The sequence below is a fragment of the Vairimorpha necatrix genome, chromosome 1, assembly GCF_036630325.1.
Source record: "Vairimorpha necatrix chromosome 1, complete sequence".
Classification (NCBI taxonomy): domain Eukaryota; kingdom Fungi; phylum Microsporidia; family Nosematidae; genus Vairimorpha; species Vairimorpha necatrix.
The window spans coordinates 63,115-87,882 of NC_088816.1; the positions used below are offsets into that span (position 1 = coordinate 63,115).

Here is a 24,768-nt window from a genome sequence, read left to right on the forward strand (position 1 = left end):
TCGTGTGGATTGTTTTTGTAAAAGAAAAATGAAAAAGCTAATTTTTTAAAAAACTAATTTTATACTTTTAGTAGAATATAAACATTAAAACTAGTATTAAACTTTTGACTATTATAATTGTTATTTACTTGCACATAATTACATATAACGCAAATCTCTGATTTTTTAAATAAAAAAAATGTCATCTGTTCATTATTTTACTAGAGTAAAGCCTCAAGATCAAAATAAATATTATCCAGAGATTAGAAATTGTTCTTGATAAAAATCTAATTTTTTTGATCTTTATACATATGCGATTTAAAGAATGTTAATTTATTTATGGGGTGTTTTTGATCAGAATTAATATTTGACGTATAACCCAATAAATGTTAATAAAAATTAAAGTGAATTGTCTGTAACAAGATTTTCTTCTCGTAGCATATTTAATACTAACAAATAACAAATATGTAATATGTATTTACTTAGATATTGAGGTTAATTAAACACATCATAAAGCCTTTCTAGAGGCTTTCTTTTATTTTTCGACATTTGTTAAATTAAATATATTACAATTTCGGTTTTTTTTTACGAAAATCATAAATTTGAAAAGACGTCAAAGTCATGTATATTGTAATTTATTATATAAAAAACGAATTATCTGAACCCTTATGGTTTGTAAAATATTTTTGTATTTTCTTTTTGGTTGCAGTAAAATAACTTTTTTTGTAAATCACAAAGAAAATAATGTTTGTGATGGATACGTTGGATTTTCAAAAGAAGTTGATATATATGATGAAGTCAAAATTTTTCTCTCTTATGATTTAAATATTTTGGAAATAAAAATTGATTCTAACTCATACGTTGCAGATATCGTAACATTAGTAAGTGAATTTGGTTTACCTCTGTTTCCTATAGACATGAAAGAATTTGAAGAACTTCGAAGGTTAGGTTCAAATATACAAGACAGCGAACTGCGTAATTATTTTAATGATAGTGTAAAATATTTTAAATGTAGTTTTAACTGTGATGAGTACAAAACCTGTTTTTTAGAATATATTTTATATGATGCAAAAACCAACAATGTTTCATGGGCACATAGCTCTCCGTTGTTTCTTGATAAGAATTTTATTTCTGGAAATTCGTGCTGGCAAAACAAATGTGATTTAAAAATTGATGCATCAAGCCTAGATAGAATTATTGAATATTTAAACAAAAAATGCGATTTAGACACTCCCAACGTTTTAAGAGAAATAAAGAATGAGAAAATCAAGAAAAAATTATTGTTACAAGATGAGTTGGTAAATTCATCATCTATAAAGTCCTGGGGAAATATGATAACAGAGTTGGATATCGAGTCTAATGATGAAAATCAACAAAATAATTTTCAACGTACAATTAATGATCATAATCATAATAAAACAGAAAAAAAAAATTTAAACGATTCAAATGTTAATATGAAAACTGGAAACAACAATAACAACAAGAAAAAAGCAAAACCTTCATCAAATCGTGGTCCAAATAACAATAATTCTAAAACCCCCGATGTCCCTTATAAAGGCTCATTGCGATATTACCACTACGTTATCATGTTTTTAGTAGCAGCACTATCAGTATGTATTTATTCTAAATATAAAAGTAATTAATTTTTTTTTTATGCAAAAATAATATTTTTTAATTACTTTAAAATGGTCATGTCATGCTTTCACCAATGCTTAATATTTCTATTCCGTATATTTATATTTAATATTTCTTGCTACACAGCAAAAAAAAGGAAAAACAAATAATTTTTTTTTTGTACAGATAAATTTTAATCTTTGCAGCACGTATAATTTTGATCGTGGCTTATAATTCAAATTATTGAATATGTTATTTTTTTATTGCTTTCTACGATGAAATTGTTTTTTGATACATTTCAATGCCTATATAGATAGTTGTAACCTCATTTCTTTTTTATAATTTTGCATTTATTATTTGTAATGTTTTATATACTTTATAATTTTGGAATTGTGCAAGCAATCGAGAATATTCATATTTTAAGTATATAATTTTTGTAGTTTATTATGGCTTCTACATTGTATATAGTCATCTATGATTTGTTTCTTCATTTACCACCTCATAACATATTAAATTATAATTATCAAACATTTAGTATTGCTGAAATATTTTAGTGTTTAAAATATTTATTTATTGCAGTTGACAACTTCTTGACAAAAAATTAAATTTTATATTTGCATTTTTATATTATTATTCATATAGTCTTAATTTGTTATTCAACTAAATTTTATATTTTAAAAGCATCCTGCATATATGTCTAATACAATAATTTTGCTGTGTTATTCACTATTGTACATATACATGACAATCAAAAAATTATATTATTTTGTTAATAGTTTATAATTTTATAAAAATATTATAAGGAAGTCTCCTACGTGTATATATATCTTTTAAAACATTATTTAAATACCTAACTAGAATTAACGATATTATACGAATAATAGCCTTAGATAAATATAAGAAGTTGATAAAAAGCTAAATTTCAAATACATTAGAAGTCAGAAAAAATACAAAAATAGGCCTTATTACAAAATCATGATTAACTCATAGTCTCTGTGTAAATTATGTGACATTTTTACATGAAATAAAAAATGATGCTTTATCTTACAAAGTGTATTAACCTCCCTAGATGTACAATTACATATGATACTATGTTCTTATCAAACTCAGGTTTATCGCGTAATCTCAAATATTTTTGATCATTTTTACTGGTAGTCTAAAAATTTCTTTAGTATCTAGTGTTCATTGGTTTAAGTAAAAATTTAGTTTTTTCATTTTTTGTGTGAGAACATATATAGAAGATGTAAATCGGTTCAATGTTTTATATAAAATTTAAGAGACAACTATATTAAATCAAATTACCAACTACTAATTTTTTTTTAACGCATTCTTACAGCTTCACATTGCTTATAATCTTATATCAACCGAGTTTAAAAATGGCAATAAAACGCATTAATTATATAAATACTCGTTTATTTTTACAATAAAACCTCTAATATTGTTAGTATCATAATTCTCTTTTTGTTTCAAAAAAAGTACATTACGATATGTGCAAACCATATTCTTCTAATAATCTAATAACTGCCCCAACAAAAATATCCCAAAAATTGGCAAAATTAGTCAAGAGACGTGTTTATAACTGTTTTTTTGCATAATGACTGTACATTATACATAATATATAGACCTCTACTTAATTTTCTCAAAGGTTTTACTAACTTAAACTTATAGTATTTTTTTTTATAAACCTAAATCTATTGTCTAGTTTCGAATCTATTGATATATTGTAATCGAATATGATGTAATAATTGGGTTTGATTACATTGTCTATAAAATTTATAATGCCACATTTGAAGATCTATAAAAAAATTGACTTGTATAAGTACCTAAATAATCTCGAGTTTGAGTAATTGAAAAATGTGTTCAATAATATACATAAAGGTGATATTGTATATCATACGCTTTGATAATTTAGATCCCACTACGCATGATTATGTTTTGAATTATATTTTAATCTATACATGTGTAATTATATAAAATTGATGTCTACAACTATTTTACGTTTTTTGATTGCCATATTAAATATAAAAAAACTAGATATTACTCAACCAAAAAAAGAAAAATTTGTAGATATAATTAGATACTAAATTTTAAGACATATTAATGATAATCTGACGAGTTATTGACAATTTAATTTAGTTTTAAATTCGAATTTTGTTAGATCTTCAGAGTAATGTAGGTTATTTTTGTGTTTACTTTTTTAAATCTGTGAAATATGTTTATTTGTAAATCACAGAGAATCTGATAGTTGCGATTTATACCTTGGGTTTTTATTAGAAGATGTTTAATTTGATGAAATAAGATATTTTCTCGCTATTTCTAGATTTGCTAAGTTAAAAAATTGAACAGACATTATCTTGAAGAAATTATAATATTAGTTGCAAAATTTGAGATTATTCTAACCGCTTTATAAAAAAATTTAGAAAAATACGAGAACTAAGTTCGAAACATCATAATCTGTAATAATTTTATAGACAGTGTGAAATAATATAAATGTAGTATTTATTTGCAGAAGATTACAAAAGCTGTGTATTTGAGTATATCCTGTTTAAAAAGAAAAAACTACTGCCTCGATGGCATACAACCAAGAAATAATTTTAAACGAAAATACTAATTCTCGTAAAGTGCGTTGCAAAAGAAAATGTGATCTAAAAATTCTTATATTGAATTTAGACACAATTTTTGCATATTTATACAACAAATGTTTATCGGGTAGTCTTAACATTTTAAAAGAAGTAAAGAATAAAAAGAACTTCCAAAGTCTTCTGTCACTTTATAGTTTGGATGACATGTATATTATTGAGTTTACATAAATAAAGGTTAACAAATCAGTCATATCTATTTATAGTTTTATCAATAAAAATTTTGAAAAAAATAATATAAAATACTCAAGCTTGGTCGGAATTTGTCAAACCAAACTAAAAGCGATGTGGGTGGACATGTTGATCGAAAAAATAATAACAACTTTGAATTACCTACATTTTTTATTCAGAAATTGATGATAGTAATCCTAAGAAACACATTCAAAGTTCTCCTAAATATTATCTCTATGGTATCATCGTTCTATCTATTGTTGTCTCGGCGAGGTTATTTCAATTTAATTGTTGATGCACATAAAAGATTTTTTAACAAATTCTAAATATATTTATAGAATAAAATTGGAACGAATGTTTATTTGATCTATTTTAGATTAATACTTGTACTTACCTATAAAATTTACTACTTGCGAAATCAGTAAATAGGATTACTTCGATACTTATAGATCTGGACGCTAGGAATACATTTAAGATCATACATAAGAACAGGATTAAATAATTTATTAGTTTTTATCGTATCATTCTAAGATTTTAATAGATGAAATTTGTTGAGCATGAGATTCTAATCATTTTCGTAAAATATGCCATGCCAAGTAGTTAAATTCAATATACATAAAGCGCGATAGGAATTAATCTTATTCTTTAATACTTATTTTATCAACACATGATCGAAATGTTTTTGTATTGTATTTTAAGATGGTAAAATGTTGGGAATACAAATTTAACTATGTTTATTCAATTTGCAAACGGAAAAATCATCTTTTTATTTATCTGTCTTTTGTTTAGTATGTTCTAACATCGATTTAAACTGCAAATATACTTGTGATTATCAGTAAGTACAATGTTTTCCTATCATTCGACTTATTTCATAAAAAAAATTAAAGATTGAGACCAAGACGGGCTGAATATGGGCTTATTCGTTGGTTTCAATAAAACAAAATATTTAAATAGTTGTTGTTTTTTGTGAAGCATCAATATGCATACATTTTTTTAAAGCTAAAAAATCCCAATATATTTTGCATATTTAGTTTTTTATGTAAAAAGTTTATTGTATACTTCTATAATATGTATTTTAGTATTTAAATAAAACAGTGGTCTTTGGAGTAGTTTATAAGAAAAATTAAAATTTAACAGTCTTATGTTCACGCGCTACTCAAGCTTAAACATAGGTATAATATTTTCATTTACGCTTTTCATTATGTATTTAAAGTCTAAAATTTCAGCTGATATAATATTCTCCTACAGCCAAGTATTCTGACGGGAATACATGCATCGTTTCTACAATTTGTAAACTGTTAAATATGGCGAAAAAGAAGCAACTTACACAAACTTAAGGCTTTTTTCATTTCTAAATAAATAGTATGGCAATTGGTTCATGTAAGTAATAGTTCTAAGGGGTTCTATAAAAAAAACTAAAATTTAATAACAGGCATATTAGACAAACTTTGTGTCATAAATACCGTTAACGAAAAATAAAAAGCAGAAATTTTTAGCTAATCTTTACTTTGACCTCCCCCTCAAATAAATTAAAATTTTTATTTTCAGTTTTTTTTTCGAAAGTAGAAGCGTCAAGTGCGGAAAAGGACAAAAAAAATCTACATAGTAAAAAAACGTCTTATTAAGAGCTAATTTGATATATATTAACAAAAAAAACATGATTTTAATCCTTTTAAATAATGAAATTATTCGAAATTTGGGTTAAAAGCAGATGAAATTTGTAGGTTTTTCTTTCAATTTTTATCATTACAATTAATTTTTGTTATTGTAAAAAATGTTTTTAATCATTTTTGGGCTAATATCAGCATCTGTGTAAAAAAACTGGGAGGTCAAAATTTTTAAAAAATTGCCCCTTTTTTTTAAAAAACGAAGGGAATGATGAGCAATGAAGAAATTAAAGATTTTTATATATCTTTAACAAATAAGAAATACAATCAGAAATGTATTAAATGTGGTTGGGATACAGCTATTGTATCAAATGAAACTGCTTACTTGAGGTGTAAGTCTTCAAATTGCAAACGCAGATTTTCAATTTGGAAAAATTCTTTTTTTGAAAACACTAGACTAGAACATTTACTGATGTTAAAAATAGTAAATTTGTGGATATTAGGAATTAAAGTAATTCTTATATCAAAGATTTTGGAATGTAATGTACAAAATGTAAGTTACACCCTAGATAAATTATTTAAATTAAAAATTTATGGTAAGTATTTGAACAAGCTGAAGCAGATAGGCGGACAAGATATCATTGTAGAAATAAATTAAAGTTAAATTGGCAAAAATAAGCATCATAGGGGAAGATTAGTTAAGGGGGTTTGGTGTTTCGGTATGGTGGAACAAACCGAAGCAAAGAAGATTGTATTAGTAATTAGAAAATAAAGAGACAGGGATACATTATTTTCAATCATGTTTAAGCATGAAAATTATGAATCCGTATTTCATTCGGATATGTGGAGGGCGTATGCAACGTTAAAAAATCATTATGCGGAACATAGGACTGTGAATCACAGTCAAACTTTTAGAGACAGAGAGAGGGGTGTGCATACAAACACCATAGAAGAAAATATGAGGTCTTTAAAAGCCTCTATACCTAATAGGTGTAGGACCTATGAACTTGCTGAAATATATTTAGTTCTATATATGATTAAAAGAAATGAGAGCAAAGACATCTTCAAAGCATTATTAAAATTATGTTTTTGATATATTTTATTTATTTTAAAGTTAATTATTATGCATTTTTATATCTTAATTGTGTTTTATTTTTTTTTTCTGAAGTTTTCTCTTCCCTTCGTTTTTTAAAAAAAGGGGCAATTTTTTAAAAATTTTGACCCCCCAGTTTTTTTACACAGATCCTAATTTTAGCCCATTTTTGCTATCATATGCAAATTCTAGTTTAATTTAATTATTTTTAAGCATGTATATCTTAGTTTGATTCTTTTCAGTATTTCGATGGATTTATTGTCAAATAATGTTGCAATATTGATATCTTTTGTACATTTTTGAATCACATAATAGATCAATTTACATGATATGCAAAATTTTTCTTCCAAGTAAAGCATCATATATTTATATGTGTGTTTATTTATTAAGGAAAGTCGCTTATTACGATGTGAAAACCTTATTAATTTTGTTTATAAAGAGATTGATCAAGACTTATCCTTATTATACATTGCACAGAATAAAGATAAGTTTTGATCAATAATTGGAAGAAGAAATAATTAAAAAAAAAAAATCAAAAAACAAAAAAAGAAATTATTAATTTATAGTAAACATACTATTTTATTACAACTTTGTTTTTTTGATTTTTACTATTCCTCATTTTTTCCGCTTCGACTCCTTAAAATCAGAGCTAAAACTAAAAAATATTGTGTTTATACTGACAAGGGGAGCTAAAGTAAAAATGCTCTTAAATTTTATTAAAAAATTAAAATCGTTTATTTGATAATTAAGGATACATCTGCTACATTAGATTTGATTTTTTTTAATTTGCGTTAGATTATATAAAATTATTCAAAATGTTCATAAATACCTTTTCTAATGTTTAGTAATATGTATAATTTTTTTTAAAAGTTAATTGATTAAATTTATCAGATATCATGTAAATACCTCATAGGTTATTTTTAAGTTTAATTATACGAATTTAATTCATAAAACAAGATGTTAAAAAAGTATATATTGGTAATGCATAAAAATAAAACTTAGTTTGCAATGATTTTGTTTAGCATTATTTATCAAACAATCAAATTAATTTGTTATTTATAAATTTGATTTTACTTCGCCCCATATGTTCGAGAAAACATGTTTTTATTTACTTTTTGGATATTGTCAGTATGTTTTACATATAAAAAATCAAGCAGACGGTAAATGTGTGATCTATATTGGTGCTACTAATAAAGCTGATAAAGAGAATACCATGAAAATAGTTTTATCTGACACATTACGTTTGAAGGAAAAAGCAACAAATAGTCCCCAAAACACTAATAATATTGCTCGAACAGTTCTTGACAACGGACAGCTTTTCTTTCCAGTATCAAACAACGAATATGATAAAATTAGAGAAATTGGATTGAAGATTCCTGATAGTAGACTATGCAAAAATTTTTGCAAAAGTGAAAAATATTTTGAATGCAAGTTAAAATTACCCAAAGGTAAAAAATTACATTTCGATTTTATTTTATCTGATCCTAAAACCAAAGGGATAACCTGGGCCCATTCTCAATCGTTCTACTTTAATACTATTCCATGTTCTAGTCAGTTAATGCTTAGCGAACATATAAGTTTAGATTTACCAGAAACACTGAGGGAGTTACTAAAATTTGATTTAAAACTTTTAAATATTGTTGATTATTATATGGAAGATAAAAAAATTGAAAATGAAATAAAAAATTCTCAGAATGATCAATCATTATTAGAAAAATGTAATGTAAATGATACGTGTAAGAAATGTTCAAAAGATGATATTAGCGAAAGCAAAAACAATCAAGAAACTCAAACATTACCTGTTTCTTGCACCAATAATTCTAATGATTTCCACAATAACACTATGATATTTTCATTGGGGGTTTTTGTTTTATTTGTTTTTACGTTGTTAGGTATTTTTTTGAAATATAAATTTATTTATAATTCTTAAAAATTTAAATTATATAAATAGTAATTAGTCTATAACTTAAACATTATTTTTTAAAATACAAATTTTGCATATTAAAATTATTTCATCGCACCATTTAAATATTAGGCTTATTGTCTAGGTATTAGATGTAAAAGTTACATTTGTAAAGAAAAGTCAAGTTCGGTGTGTTTGTTGCTTTGGTTCTGGCGTGTTTACCGGGAAGCTTGCCTGTGGCAAGAAACCATTCAATGATGCTACGGTTTGGGGAGCCGTGAAAACCGGAGTTAAAAGAGTTAGAGTGAATAGATTGTTTATTTGTTATATAAAGAGTTTTGTTTATCTGATTTGTAGAAGGAAGAATGTTTGTTTGCGTTCTGATGTTGTACCATGTTTGTTCATGGAATTTCTTTATTTATATACATGGTAACCAATAGGAAGAAATAAGATTTGGCTAACCAATAATAGTCGACCATAACTGATCGTTCCGAAGAAGCATCAGCGTTTAAGTATTTATTGGTTTTATATATCATGTGGTATGATCCATTATACCACATACTGGCCTCCTTCAGAACTTCAAATTTCGAATATGCGTCCATGTCTTATCGCCTTTGAGTCGTACCCAATTCCCTTTAGATCCAACTTCTTCAATTAACCTTTTTGGTCCATATTTGCGATCAAGTTTAGAGGCGGTCAAATTTCTTTTATAAACTGTATTTTCTTTCATGAGAGGTGGAATATGCTTGATAGATTTATACTTTGGTGTGTATGTCTGGAGGCTTGTTTTCAATGTCATAGAAATCTCGCTTATTGGCTATAATATATGGAGATGTTCGAATTCCTCTATTATAATTTATGTTTAAAGTTTCCTCGGCGGTTTTAACTGTTTTTAGTATACTTTGATTTTTATTAATGGATAGTATAAACGCGATGGTCTGATTTATTCGCTCCGAGATTCCGTTAGATTTCGGTGTATATGTAGGTATCAATATATGATTTATTCCCACTTCTTTGAAATAGTTCTTCAGTGCTGAGGACGTGTATTGCCTGCCGTTATCTGATATTACGTGCTTAGGCTGTTCTTTTATTTTTGTCCAATAATCTATCGACTCGATTATTTGTCTTGTTTTAATCGATTTAAAGAAAAATAATTTACTTTCTCTTAAAAATATATCTGATATAGTCAGGATATATCCTGTCTTTTCCTCAGGAGTTGAATTGTCGTTTTGTTCGTAATATTTGAACGGTCCAAATATGTCTGTTGAGATTCGTTCATATAGTTTTAAAGATTCCATTTTTGCATTTTGTTGGTGTTTATTATTGATAATATTGTAATGTCTACATATTTTGCATCTTTTGACCACTTTTGTTATGTGTTTTACTATTTTACTTATGTGAAAGTATTTTTTAATGTTATTATATATCGTTGATATACCTCTGTGGCCTGAAATTTCGTGAATGGTTTTTAAAAATTGTGCAATATAATTTTGTTTGACAATATATTTTCCGCTTCGATTTTTTTGCAACTTCTCGTCTTTATAGATGCATGATTCTTTGACAGAATTTTCATATTGGGTTCTTAGAGATGCTGGTTGGATTATAAAGCACCGTGAAAATGTGTCTGTTGCTACATTGTTTTTTCCTAAAATTTTTATTCCATCGGATGTATTCGTTTTTATTTCAGTAATTAGTAAATTCTTTTTATGTTCTTTATCATTCCTATGCAGGGAACAGTCCTTTGTGTTATGAAATTTCGATTGGTGATACTTACACCATTTTTTGTTTGAAAAGGTTTTTTTTACTTTAGAGTCAGATATCGTGGTTGCACAGTATTGTTTAGCGTCTGTCAATTGTGCTATGATTGTTTCTTCCAATTCCGGTAAAAAATTAATTACTTCTTCGAATGAAGCCGTTTTAAGTCGTTGGTCTGTAATTTTTATTGTGGTGTGTACACCTAGACCTTTAAAGAAAATTTCTTCTTGTTTTCTTTCTACCTCCTTCCTAGTCAATTCATTGACATGTATATATCCTTCTAGTTCTTTTAAGATTTTCTCCATATATTCGTTTATGGTTTTATAGTCCGTCTGTTTGATTTTATCTATTTTATTAGAAAGTATTCTGTATTTAGTTTTTGGGTAAATTATGTCAAGAAGCTGTTTTCTTAGAGCAATATAGCTTTTCTTAGCAAGTTTTTCTTTGTACATGCTATTGTAAATTAAACTGTGGTAAATTTGTCCTGCTTGGGAGTCGTTCCACTTGTTATAATTGGAAAGTGTTTCAAAATCATTTAGATTTCTGAGCGAAAGTTCTGTTTTAATATTATAAATTTTTTGTATATGCTCTCTGATGGTAGTTTCGGTTCCTTCTACGGTTCGCGTGAATTCGGCGTAGAAATGTTTATTTTCAGATATGAACTCTTTTTTCGTATAGCCATTTGAGCTCAAATTGGCGTGTTTACCGGGAAGCTTGCCTGTGGCAAGAAAGCTTTCAATGATGCTACGGTTTGGGGAGCCGTGAAAACCGGAGTTAAAAGAGTTAGAGTGAATAGATTGTTTATTTGTTATATAAAGAGTTTTGTTTATCTGATTTGTAGAAGGAAGAATGTTTGTTTGCGTTCTGATGTTGTACCATGTTTGTTCATGGAATTTCTTTAATTATATACATGGTAACCAATAGGAAGAAATAAGATTTGGCTAACCAATAATAGTCGACCAAACTGATCGTTCCGAAGAAGCATCAGCGTTTAAGTATTTATTGGTTTTATATATCATGTGGTAAGATCCATTATACCACAGGTTCAAAACAACTATAGTCAAATATAATTAATCTTTATATCCTTAAAAACTTTTGTTTTAATACATGATCTGAAAGCCAATGCTTAAATACTTCATATTTTGTATCAATATTAGTCACGTTTAACCCTTCTTTGCATGATATTTCTTATTTTTTTAAATTAATCAGGGTGATGTAATTAATGATCCAGATTAAGAAATTACTGCATAGAGATGTAAATTTCCATCACATAGTTTTGAGAAATTTATTCACAGTGTTTTGATATAAATTGTACATAAAACAACAAAAACATGAAAACAAACCTTATTTCCACTTTTACTGTATTTTATATATCCGTTTATTTCCATAAAACAAACTAAAATCTCGCTCCTTTTTTCCAGTCACAACAAACAGCGGAATGACAAGTTCTAGGCCTGGTAATTGACAGTGACGTTTGTTTTTTTTTTATGCGTTTTGTTGTACGCAATAGTCGCCTAAAATGTTGCCAGAAACAACAAATTTACAGTACAAGTGTTTTGAGTACCTTTTTTTGTTGACTAAATATTATGATGGAAATTTCCATCACCATGCAAAGAAGGGTTAAAAGAAAATTTTAAATCACTGCGACTTTTTAGAGTAAATCTGAATATATCACAAGGTCAACAGTAAAAATGACGTTTTTGGACTTATATCAAAATATACTTCAAACACAATATCATAGTATTTTTCCCAAGCGTCATAAGTTGGTGTATCCTGATTGTTATACGCCATTTGCCAAATATTTGTAGGCAACATACAGTAATTACACATTTCCGATTTCGATTTATCTAAGATACTTATTTTTTCTAATTATTACAGCGTAAAGATTTTAAATATACCTCGAAAGTTTAAAATGATGCAAAAACGACCTGGCCTTGTAATTATTTATGTAATGGGCCCTTAACTTAAATTTCAACCTTATATATATGTATATAAGTTATTTAATAAAATACAAATAATAATATTTATTTTGTTTTTACACACAATAAATAGTCTTAGGACAATTGTCTGGAGATTTTCCTTGTATTATGCAAGACATTGATCCGAAAAAACGGTAGACGTTAGCTTAATCTAGTTGATCTTCTTTCGGACAATCTAACTGTGACTAAGACTGCAAAAAAAAAATATAAATTATATTTCGTTCAAAAAAACAGAAAATGATTTAATGAAGTACCGTAGAAAAAAAAATTATTTTAAAAGATGGCGAAGAAGATTAAATAACTTTTATTGTAATTATGACTTATATTGATTTGAAAAAATTAAAACGAATATTTACTTTCACAAACCATTATAAGATCTTTCATTGCAGCTGAGCTATAGATAAAACAAATATAAAAATATAAAATATTTATAAATTGGATAAGATCGTTGAAAGGGATATCACACTTAAAAGACGCTTAGATCCTAAAATATATTTAGAAGCCGAAAAAATATTTTCCTTGCGCTTTAGTAAAGAGAGCTTAAAGCAAATCGGCACAAAAAAGAGAAGAAGCTACAGTTTGAATGATAGACTAGCAATAATAGTAGCAAACTTGACGGATTATCAATTTTTTTTAAAATAGTTTATGCTAAACCCCGATGTATAAAATTAAAAATTAAACAATATAGGAAATGCAAAGTGTAAATAAGAGCAAGTTGCATGAACATTAAAAAATGATTTTTTGCTAAAAAATAAAATGGATCGGAATAATTTCTAAAATAAATATTAATCATACTAAATGCTTCTTAAATATATTTGATTACCAGAATTTAAAGTTGTATTTACTTAGAACATTATGTAGAGTTCAAAAACTAGATAAGCCGATTTTTTCATTAAAGCATAAAATTTTGAAAATATTAACGAGAGCTCTATTATTAGGAGCAAAAAAATTATTGAATAGAACGAATTAAATCATAAACATTCAATATTCGGGTGTAAAGTTGTTATTGTTGCATTTTTATTGTAAAAAAATTTATAATTTTTTTTTTATTTGTTACTTAATAAACAAATATAAAAAAATAATTGAGTATTGTCCTACTAAAATGTATCAGCTCTGCATTCCAAACTTTGAAAGTGTATATAAATTATGGGACATTTTCAATATACGATTGTAAACCAAATTAATCTTTTAAGAGCCAATTACATATCTATTGGATAGTAAATTTGGACATTTGTTAATAGAATTTCTTTTTTTTAAAGACCTTAAGAGTTTATTGTGAATTTGATACGTTTTACACTTGTAACAAATGGTTAAAGGGCAGTCTGGTGGCCAAAAATCCCTTAAAAGGAATTTTCAAAAAAATCACCCCCAAAAATGAAAAGTCAAGAGGAAAAAATAAAAACTTAAAAATCATTTTAAAGATTTTATCAAACAAATCCCCTTCAAAATTTCTTCTAAGCATAAATCTTAACAAAGACTTCTTTATTAATTTTTTTGTTCTATGCCTTATGAAAGTTTCACTTTTGAAAGCGGCACATTACCTTCGATAGTATTAGTATGGCATGAATTATTTTTATTAACTTATTCTTTTGAATGATTAACCGTCTTATGTTGTTGAAAAATTGAACACAACCTAGAATATGAAGAGAAGCAATCACTATGTATGATAGATTCTGGGTGAACATATTTAATTAAAAGTTCTTCTAGTGTAGTTGCTCTTCTATTATAAACAGGAACAAACACAATTTTCCTTTGAGGTGTTCTTTCTACCATTCCGAAAATCCAAACTCCTTCTACCCTATGGCCTCTTTGGTATTTTACTTTACCAAACTTACTTTCATCTATTTCCACAACAATCACAGGTCCTGATATTATACCTGTTTCAACGTAAACAGAATTTTCGATGGAATTTACTGTTAAAGAAATAATTTATTTACACTTTTAATGCTAAATCCAAGAAATTTCGCCACGGCGTTATACTTTACATTAACAGACCATAATTTAATAATTAATAACATAGTATTAATTCCAAGCTTGTTATTGTAGAATGGAGTGTTTTTTAATAAAGACCATTTACTTCTACATTTAGACCAAGTACATCATAAAAAAAAACTTTTCATTATTTTTTTTACTTGTAGAACCACATTTTATACATGATTTGCTTGTTTTCTCAATATATTTTAAAAAAATTTCAAAAAGTTTTTCTTCTTGACTTTTCATTTTTGGGGTGATTTTTTTAAAAATTCCCTTTAAGGGATTTTTGGCCACCAAACTGCCATAGCTCCAACCTAAAGGATCTAAAAATAACATTTATAGATAATAAATATTCTATATTAATTTTGAAAAATAAAAAATTATATCTAATTAAAAAATCTCTGCTTGCTTTTTTCAATAAAAAAATTTCAGTTAATCTTATTAGGTGTCTCAACTTTGTACATTTAGGTTTTTATTTTTTAAAATAGGCTTATTAAATCTTCAGCCTCTTCATTACTTATCCATCTCTTTTTTTTTGAAAAAGGGGCAATTTTTTAAAAATTTTACCCCTGTTATTTTTTCGTACAAGTGCTGATTTTAGCCGACGTTTTTTTCATATTTTTTGTTTGCTATGAAAAGGTATCGAATAAAAGGAAACTAGAATAAAGAATAATATTACTTTGTTTTCTTTTTACGCAAAATATCACATGAGAGAAATGATTTTTTATAATGATGCATTTTTAATTAAAATCATAATTACATAAGCCAAAATCAAAGTAACTATTGTAAAACACAAAAGAATTACAATGATTATATTATTTCTACTTATTTAGAATGAGGTTTTTATATTGCAAATTAACTAATACAATAAAAATAAACATTTTTGAAACATCATCCATAAGACTGATTTTGATTGATCAAAATAATAAAATATAATTCATTACATCATTTATAATTTTTAAAATGTTGTTATTTGTAAAGTTTATTCCAAGAATATATACAGACAAACTGTTAAGGCTATTTGCCCATTATTTTAAATAGCATTATAGATATAGTTCAGAGACTTTTATTTGTATAAGAACACAAGTTATCATAAACATTAAAGTGTTTCGTTAATTGTACATATTTAACTAATATCTTTAATGGTTAACTATTTAGAAAAGAATTAATTTTTAATTTGTTAAGCTAAACTTTTTTCACAAGTTCGTTATGATTAATCACTAAATTAATTTTTGAGTTGTAATTAAAAAGCAAGGAAAAAGTTTAAGATATTAAAAAAATGTATAGTTTTCTTTTTTTTGTTTTATCATAAATATCATAATAAAATTTATATTAATTTTATGAGATAAATATTCAATTAAAAAAAACCCAAATGTATTGGAAGCTTCAAATATTTATTGTTTGGGGATATTGTTGGCTATCGCTATTTGTTGAGTATAAAGAAAATGATACATGTGATGTAATTGTTGGTGTTACAAGCTATGCTAGCCACCTAGAAAACCTGCAAATTACACTTCTTAAAGACGAAGATTTTATTTCTGAGCGCCAAAATCGGGACGAATTCTATGATAAAGTAGAACTATCATTGGCAAGTAATGAAGGCAACTTACATCTAGTAAATAGAGAAGAATATGAAAAAATCAAAGCAGCATCATCAAAATTCAATTCCTACGCATGCATTAGGAAATTTATTCTTAGTGTAAAATATTATAAATGTACAATTAACTTAGTGGATGGAAGAAAATATTTTTTTGGAATTCTTTTAAAAAGAGCGAACAATGGGCCCAATAATCTTTCATACACACAATTATTTAATTTCGATGGTAAATTACATTTTGCTGAGCCGTCAACAAAATTGCTAATAAAAAATAAAGATAATTTGTTTCAGAATATTTTAACCATACTAATAATTTTGATTTGAAGAGTACAAATAATTTGGATAATAGTAATAAGAATCTCGAGCAAAATGATACTTATGAAAATACTAAAGTAATAAAAAAACATCTGAATATAGAACCGATTTATAATCTTAAGAACGAAAAACTCAATGCTGATCTAAGTAACATAAGACCTGATGATAATCTTGATAAAGAAACTTCTGATAAGAATTAAAATAAATCGGAATCCTACAAAACTTTTTTGGACGAAATGCCTGATAAGATTCTAGGCAATTCGGAATCTAATAATAATCTTATAAACAAAATCTCAGATAAGAATGGCAACGTAGAGCTGGATAATAATAAAGAAAAGGAATTTTTTATTAGAATCTAAATAACTTGATAACTAATAAAAACCTTGCGAACAAAACTCCTGATATGAGTCTTGCGGACGAAACTCCTTATAAGAACCTAAATAATTCGCAATTAGAACCTGATAAAAATTTTGATGACGAAACATTTGATCAGAATCTAGGCAATTCGGGGCTCGAGAATGAAAAGTTTGATAAGAATCTAGTTAACTCGGAATCTGATAATAAGTTTAAGAACGAAAAAAACGGATAGATTGTAAAAACCTCGATACCTGATAGTAAACATGATAATAATAACAATGATTCACAAGAAAATCCCAATGAAGAATAGGCAAACCAAGTCTTTATTAGTTATTATATGCTATTTTCATATCAATATTTGCTTTTTCAGTATTATTGTTTTCAAAAATAAATTAAAATTTTATACTTAGTCGCTTTTGTTTTCGTTTTTTCGTATATTACAAGTTAAAAACATTGTTACAGAGTTTTTAAAGTTAAATAAAAGTGATTTTTGATTTAACATATCTTAATATATCATATTAAATACCTAATACAACGTAATAACATAAGTCAACAGCTAAAGTGTTTAGTCTGTAGAAATTTAATTTTATTTATTTAACATTTCAGAAATTAATATAAAAAACCAATATAATTGAAAAATACATTTGATATTATGGCCAGCAAATAATTTAGAGAATATATATAGGGATAATTGTTAAAAGATGGTAAATTAGATCTACTTAAACAAATATTAGCTGAAAAAAATTTATTGAAATATTCTTGAATTCAATTTTTATTATAAAAGTACATATAAATTAGCAAATTTTAAAATTCGTAAGAATATATAAAATCTATATTAATAAATTCGAATCATGATTTAATATATACGATGATTTTTGTGTTTGATTCTATATATTGTCGAAATGGTATAGATAGTAACAATATTTAAATTTCATACTGTAACTGTCAAACATAAATTAAAAATCATCAAAATTAACCCATCCTTCAGATTTTTTCAAAACTATTGAATTTTATTTAAGTATATTTTAAAAGCCTAATTACACATGTTTGTTTTTAGTTTCATTTAAAAAATTTCATTAAAAATTATACAATATTTACGACAGATATTACATTAGTTTAATAATCATGATGAATAAACTAATGTAAACTTATGAATTTTTTTCTAAATTTAATTTTCATTTTTAATAACATAAAATCATTTGTTTTTTAAAAAAATTCAACATTGACGCAATGATCATTTGACATAATTACGTTAGCTTTTGTAATAACAACACTGTTATTTTTCTCTTATAAATTACTAAAAATTTATATTTGACATTTTCGACACCTCGGAGATTGATTGTGAAACGTTTTTTGGAACTTTTGCGATTATATTTCGACATAAAAATAAATGTTTACGACAACATCAAAAAGGTTTTATAAAATCAGCTTTAATTTAAATTATGAAACTGCGAAGTTTAGGTTCAATGTTAAACAAAATTAACTTAAGTAATTTTAAAAATGAAGAAGGCATTGTTCAAGGTGCATCTTTTGGAGAATCGATTAATATATAATAAAGTAGAGCATTTTCAGAAGACGTGATTTTTTTTCACCAAATGAAGATATCATTAATGATTCCACAAAGTACGCATGCGACGAATGTTGAAAAACGAAGTATAAAGGATTTTTAAAAAAAATATATAAATAATGCTAGTGAACAAAGGAAATGTGATTTTTTTTCATTGTATTCTATAATAGAATACACTAAAAATGCTAAGCGGAACCTCTAATATGCAAAGGTAGACCTGGCGATCTACAAACTTTTTTATCTCAAAAGCACACACTGAAAAACTTTAGGAAATAAGACCAAATGAATTAGAAGAAGTCGAATATTGGAGACGGGCAATATTATTTAGTCGAAAATTGAATTTATTTTATATATTGATGAATGTATAGATTAAATTACTAAGAAAATAAAAATACAATGTGATGAACTAAAAGGGCGTAAATAAAATATTAAAGTGAAACAATAGTTCAATTACATATGCTAATTTAAAATCATTTTTCTGTGATTCAGATAATATAATTTTAGCAGATTGAGTTAAACTTATTGAAATGATGGTTTTGCAACAAATCATAAAATAATCATATCATTTGATGAAATTACCATAAATTTTACTAAAAAGACAATTACTTTTATGTTTTGCTACATTATGTATTAGATTGCTTAGAGAACTAATATTCTTGGTACTTAAATATTCTTGGCAAATTCACAATACAAAAATAGAGTCTGTTATAAAAAAATATCCCCAAGTCAAGAGATTGTTTTAATATATCATTACTTATTCTATATCAAGCAAGGCAGTATTAATTAAAAAAATTAAGCAATTCACATGATGAACGATAGATTTGCAATTTGTTAAGCTGTGAAAAGCATATTCATTAGCAAATACGAATATCACAAAAGATTTTATTTCTTGATGTTTCAGTAAAAATATTTTTCCTTAGAAAATTTAAAAAATCTTGATCAAATTTTTTACTTATCAAAGATATTTGAACTGATTATCAATATAGTATGTCTAAAATTTCATTTATAATCTAATGCTCGTAAATTTTAAAAACTTTATTGCGAGGAAAAAAAGTCCATTTACTTGGACATTTCGTAAAAAAGTTATACCTTATCTAAATTTATCATATGTTGTATTAAAATTATTTTACGGCCCAAAAATTTAACTTTTATAAGTGAATCTGTCGATTACAGAAAATATTGATAATCTAACAGTAAAATGGTGGCGTGTTCTAAAGGCTGGTATACTAAGGAGCACAAGAGGGTAATGTAATTTAAATACAAATATGTTATTTCTTCATAAAATATAATCTGTAATATAGTTTATTACGCTGATTTTCGTGGTTAGAATAAAATTACTCGATGGGTTTGTCAAATTAGAAAAAAATACGAAAAAAGTATAAACTTTAAAAAAAAAATTAAAATATTGATGAAAAAAAACTTTATATATTTATAAATATACAAAGTCTGCAAAGTAAATATTTATGAGGTACACATTATTTTTTACGTTTTGTAAAAATGAATCCCCGTCTTTAGTTATAAATTACTGTTGTCACTATCTCTGAAATTATCAGTTATTTAAATCTAACAATATTTTTATAAATCGCATTGAAGTAAATTTTGCACGTTTTAAGTTAGAATACAAAATAAGACATGTAGTCCTTTAATTATATGAAGAAAAAGTTAAATTACTGAATAATTTCAAATGAATTTGAAGATTATTGAGTTGATTTATCATCAAGAATAGATATTCATAGACTAGTTTTAAAGGTATCGCTCATGAGATTCAGCTCTTCACAGACTTTGGTTTCTGTAAAATTTTTTCTGTTTTTCAACTCCAAATTTTTAGCTTCATTCCATTTTACCGACACCACTTCTTTAACAGTCGCTATTTTCTCTTGCGCTCACAGCTATAACCACTCTTCTCCTGCATCCTCCTAACCGTATCCTCGTCGTCGTTCTAGAGAGATGGATTCTAGAGTATTCTTCATCACAATAAACTAGATATATGCTTCAAGATAGGGTTGTTTTCAGCTCCCCGATGTACTTTCTGTGATATTTGGTTACCACTCCATCCCATGTTATTACTTAAGTAACTTTTCTTGTCCATGATTTATGTATATGTCCCCGTTCATTTGCAAACAGGTCATGTTTTCTTAGTTTTTCATTCTCAAATATAGTAAGTCGATCCTAGTTGGTTATACAACTTCAACTATAAAAATTTCTTTCTTCTTCTTGTCAAACACAAGAATATTGGGCTTATTATGAGTCACCTTTATACTAGTGAATATTCTCGTATCTACTCTTATTTCTTCACGATCATTTTCCATGATCTCTTGTACTGAGTATCCACGTATTTTCTTTGTCTTCTTAACCCATATTTAATACATAGTAAGAGATGAATGCATCTAACTACCTCGTTGTGTCTTTTCATGTAATCAAAACCCATTTTTCCATCGCACTTGGTAGCTAAATGATCCACGGTCTTCCTATTAAGATACACAATGGGGACATTGTCCCTCTTGTCCCCAGAAAATATTTCTATCCTGTAGGAAGCAGTAAATTGCTTCGGATATAGCCTGATTGTTTCATTAAACAAAGTCAAAAGAGTCTTTAATGCTTACTAAATCGTTATTCCTAGCTTTAAACAACTTTTCATGGTTTGTCCTTAACTCAATTTTGTTGTAAAGTGCTTCTTTTTGGGATTCTTTAGCATCTTCAGGGTTATCTCTTATACAAAGTTACACCTAATTTTTATATACTCTTTGATTGTGAACAAGTGGGATTTGCTCTCTTCCCTTACTTTAAGTATCGCTGCTCGTCTTCGTGAGCTATTTCTAGACTCATCTAATGTTTTATAGATATTCAGAAGCATACTTTTGCTTCTATCTTCGATACTTATGAGGCCATAACATTTTTATGATCTAGGTAGGTGTGGCATCCCACATGTCAAACATATTATTTAGGCATTTCTTGATTTGTTTACCCTGTTAACAAAAAATAAAAAATTATAAAAGCAAATTCCATACTTAGGGATATGAAAGATAATCATAATAAACATTTTAGTATAAATACATCTTTAATATTTTTGTATCTCAGAAGGAAATAGAACAGTATATACTCTTTCCTTCCAGGCTGGCTGTAGATGGACCTGGTAATGATAATTACCTGTCGAATTTCAAATTTAGACTTTTAAATTCTATTGATTCAAATTTAAATAGTTCTAAATGATAATTTTATTACTGAACTGCATGTTTGTTTATAGCTTAAGTCATATTCTTACCATTTAATTGATGTTTGGACATTTTTTCAACCTGATGTAGAATCTCATTTCTTACTTTTTTATAAGTCTCTCTTTCTAATGGAAATAAAAATAAAAAATTAATATTTATATGACAAAATTATATATTAAATAAAGTCTTAAATCATATTAATTATAAGCAATTCAGCTTTTCGACTTTTAGAATTTGGGTCAAAAACGCCCCTTCAGAGGGTGTTTATTATTTTTTTAGCCCCAAAAATAAAGTGCTTAAATAGGAGAAGCAATCATTAGCAATCAAATTAATTGCATCTTTTAATGGTAAAAATACCAAATAATTATAACTTTATATATAAAATCAATTTATAAAGAATAATGTCCTATTAAACTATATATTTTAAATTAGTTTAACATTTTTTTATACAATTTTTGATTAAAAAATTTGTCTAAATTTAACAATATGTATTTAATTTTTCTATATCTATATCATATTTTTTTTGTGTTTGTATTATAAAAATGAGATTTATGTAGAAATTTCCTTTCATAATTAACAAAATTAAAAAAAATTGGAACTGTAAAAAATACATCACATTTAAAACAGTCATAATAACTGTGGTATAACCACATGTTTCAAGAGTGGCCAATCAATAAGGAAACGTCAAACAGTTTTAAAACACGACAATATTTAACAAAGGCTAATGGTCCATTATGAAACATTCAAAAGTGGTTGGTGGGCCACAACTATAAATAGAAAAATTATGTCATAGACACGCATCCATGAACAGCAACTCAAACACACATTTTACACCTAACAATAAAACAATTAAAAATACTAAAATTAATTCTATAAGCGTGCTGGAACATTTTTACCATCACGGATACGTCATTAAACTTTATATAATATTATATAAGATGAAAGAAGAATTTTATATATTTTTTTTCGTTTTTTATAAATTATACTATGTATTCGTACTTATTATCATTTAACACTTTTTTTTTTAAATCTAAAAAATTTTACCCATAAAATTTTGCGTTTTATTGTCTATATCAACCTTTAAATTGATCTGTGTGTCTTGTATCGCTAAGACTTTACTATTTTTCTATAGCTTTTTATGATTGTATAAATTAATATCTTTATTGATGTTGTTTTAGCAATTCTGATATTCCTAGCCTTCAAACACAAACCTCTTCTTTGTATTTTTTTTTTAAATATAAGAATGTACAACATTTTTTAGGTAAAGGTCCATCATTTATAAACCTTAGCCAAAGTATTTTTTATTTGGTTATTCATTGGCTCGTTGGTCGTTATTGTAAGACATTTGACAGATGATATTTATGACCCCCGTTGTTGTGATGTAATTCCTAATACCAGACGTTGCACCACAAAATTCTCTATAAATGTGTATTAACATGTGTTTTGAAGCACTATGACATAAAGTACTTTTGATAGTATTGTGTGCCCAAATATGACTAGAGTAAGGTCAATAGATAAGCTTTCTTAATTATTTTATCAAAAAAGACAGCGTGTATATGCTCATCTACATTGTAATTTTTGTGCTTCTTTGGTATGCGATCGGACACCAAGACCCCCCCCCTTGTAAAGGAAAAAAAATGAAAAAAAACGTTAAAAAATACTATAAATTTGATTTAATTGAGTAAATTATAAAATAAATCAACATAAAAGTCGTAAAACTTCTCATTTTGTCATCTCTACAAAAACTTTTTCTAAATATAAATTCATTGGGCCATGAATCAATTTCATTACGCTATACTCCATCTTCTTTATCATTTCAGATTTTAGCTGCGACCATACATTCTCAATGTTACTGGTATGAGTACCATCTGCAGATTTAAACCCGATAGAGTGGTTTACTACCTTATGTTCAAGACAAAGATCTCGGGCTACACTTGGATAACTCGGATGACCATCACTATGTAAAATCGAACCAACGCCTATTTTACCTTCTAGAGCAACTATTAAACACTCGACTTTCCTATTATCCACCACTGTAATATAAAAGTTCACAGGATTAGATGCTTCTACTATACCTAGTATCCAAAAAGTATCAGGGATTATATCATCACAACTTGTTGGATTTCTTATTTTACCTCTTCTACAAATTACAGACTCATCAACATGGACAATTATTCTTGGTCCGTTAATAATAAGCCTCTTAGAATATTTGTTTTTAAAAATTTCTCTAATTCTTTTTTTTGCATCGGAAACAGTCGATGAAGAAACTCCTAGTTTTGCCTCTAAAGTAAAATACTACTCCTACACAAAATTAAAAATATTAATTCACAAAAATTATATAAAGGTAACTTGCTTCCTTTGTTAACTGATATTTTAGCACTGCATTTATAATTGGAACACCCGTATACCACTCTTTTAACCTCTCGCTCCTTATATAATACAACATTTAAAACTCATTGCATTTAAAGCACGTCTTTTGCCCTTTCAAGACTTCTAACTCAAGTAATATGTTTAAACAGTCGTCAATACCATAGAAAAGCCTTTGTATTGCCTTTATTTTGATTTTCGTGCTTTTCTTTGTTATGCGATCAGAAATTTTAAAGTCACTATTTTCCATTTTTAGGGGATCAGAATTTTTTTTAAAAAAAATTCTGATCGCATACCAAAGAAGCACCGTAATTTTCACTGAGGGTTAATCTTTGTTATCATTATTCCTCTATATGCCAAAAATGTTATAAAGTTAAATTTAAACTCAAAATATTAAAATGTAGACATTTATAGCTAATTTTCAGTTATACTATTGGGTTTTTAAGTAAAGAGCCAAATAAAATTCAGTTATGCTTAGATATTATCTAAGTCACATGAAATGATATAAAATCACATTTAATATTTGTAGAATTTAAAACTATACTACTAGAGAAATTTTATCAACTTTCATAGGCTTGGTTTCGCCGCCCAAGATTGACTTTTAAACAAAATAATTCAATTTAAATTATTGCTAACTGT

General features: G+C 26.5%; 2 protein-coding genes across 2 annotated transcripts; both read left to right on the plus strand.

Annotated features, from left to right (window-relative positions):
* Window positions 1-647: 647 nt before the first annotated feature.
* Window positions 648-1,622, plus strand: VNE69_01004 (putative SP-containing membrane protein; the record flags this gene model as incomplete). Its single annotated transcript, XM_065472135.1, has 1 exon — window positions 648-1,622. The coding sequence occupies one exon, from the start codon at window positions 648-650 to the stop codon at window positions 1,620-1,622; it is 975 nt and encodes a 324-aa protein (XP_065328207.1).
* Window positions 1,623-8,187: 6,565 nt separating this feature from the next.
* On the plus strand, window positions 8,188-9,033 carry VNE69_01005 (uncharacterized protein; the record flags this gene model as incomplete). Its single annotated transcript, XM_065472136.1, has 1 exon — window positions 8,188-9,033. The coding sequence occupies one exon, from the start codon at window positions 8,188-8,190 to the stop codon at window positions 9,031-9,033; it is 846 nt and encodes a 281-aa protein (XP_065328208.1).
* Window positions 9,034-24,768: the final 15,735 nt, after the last annotated feature.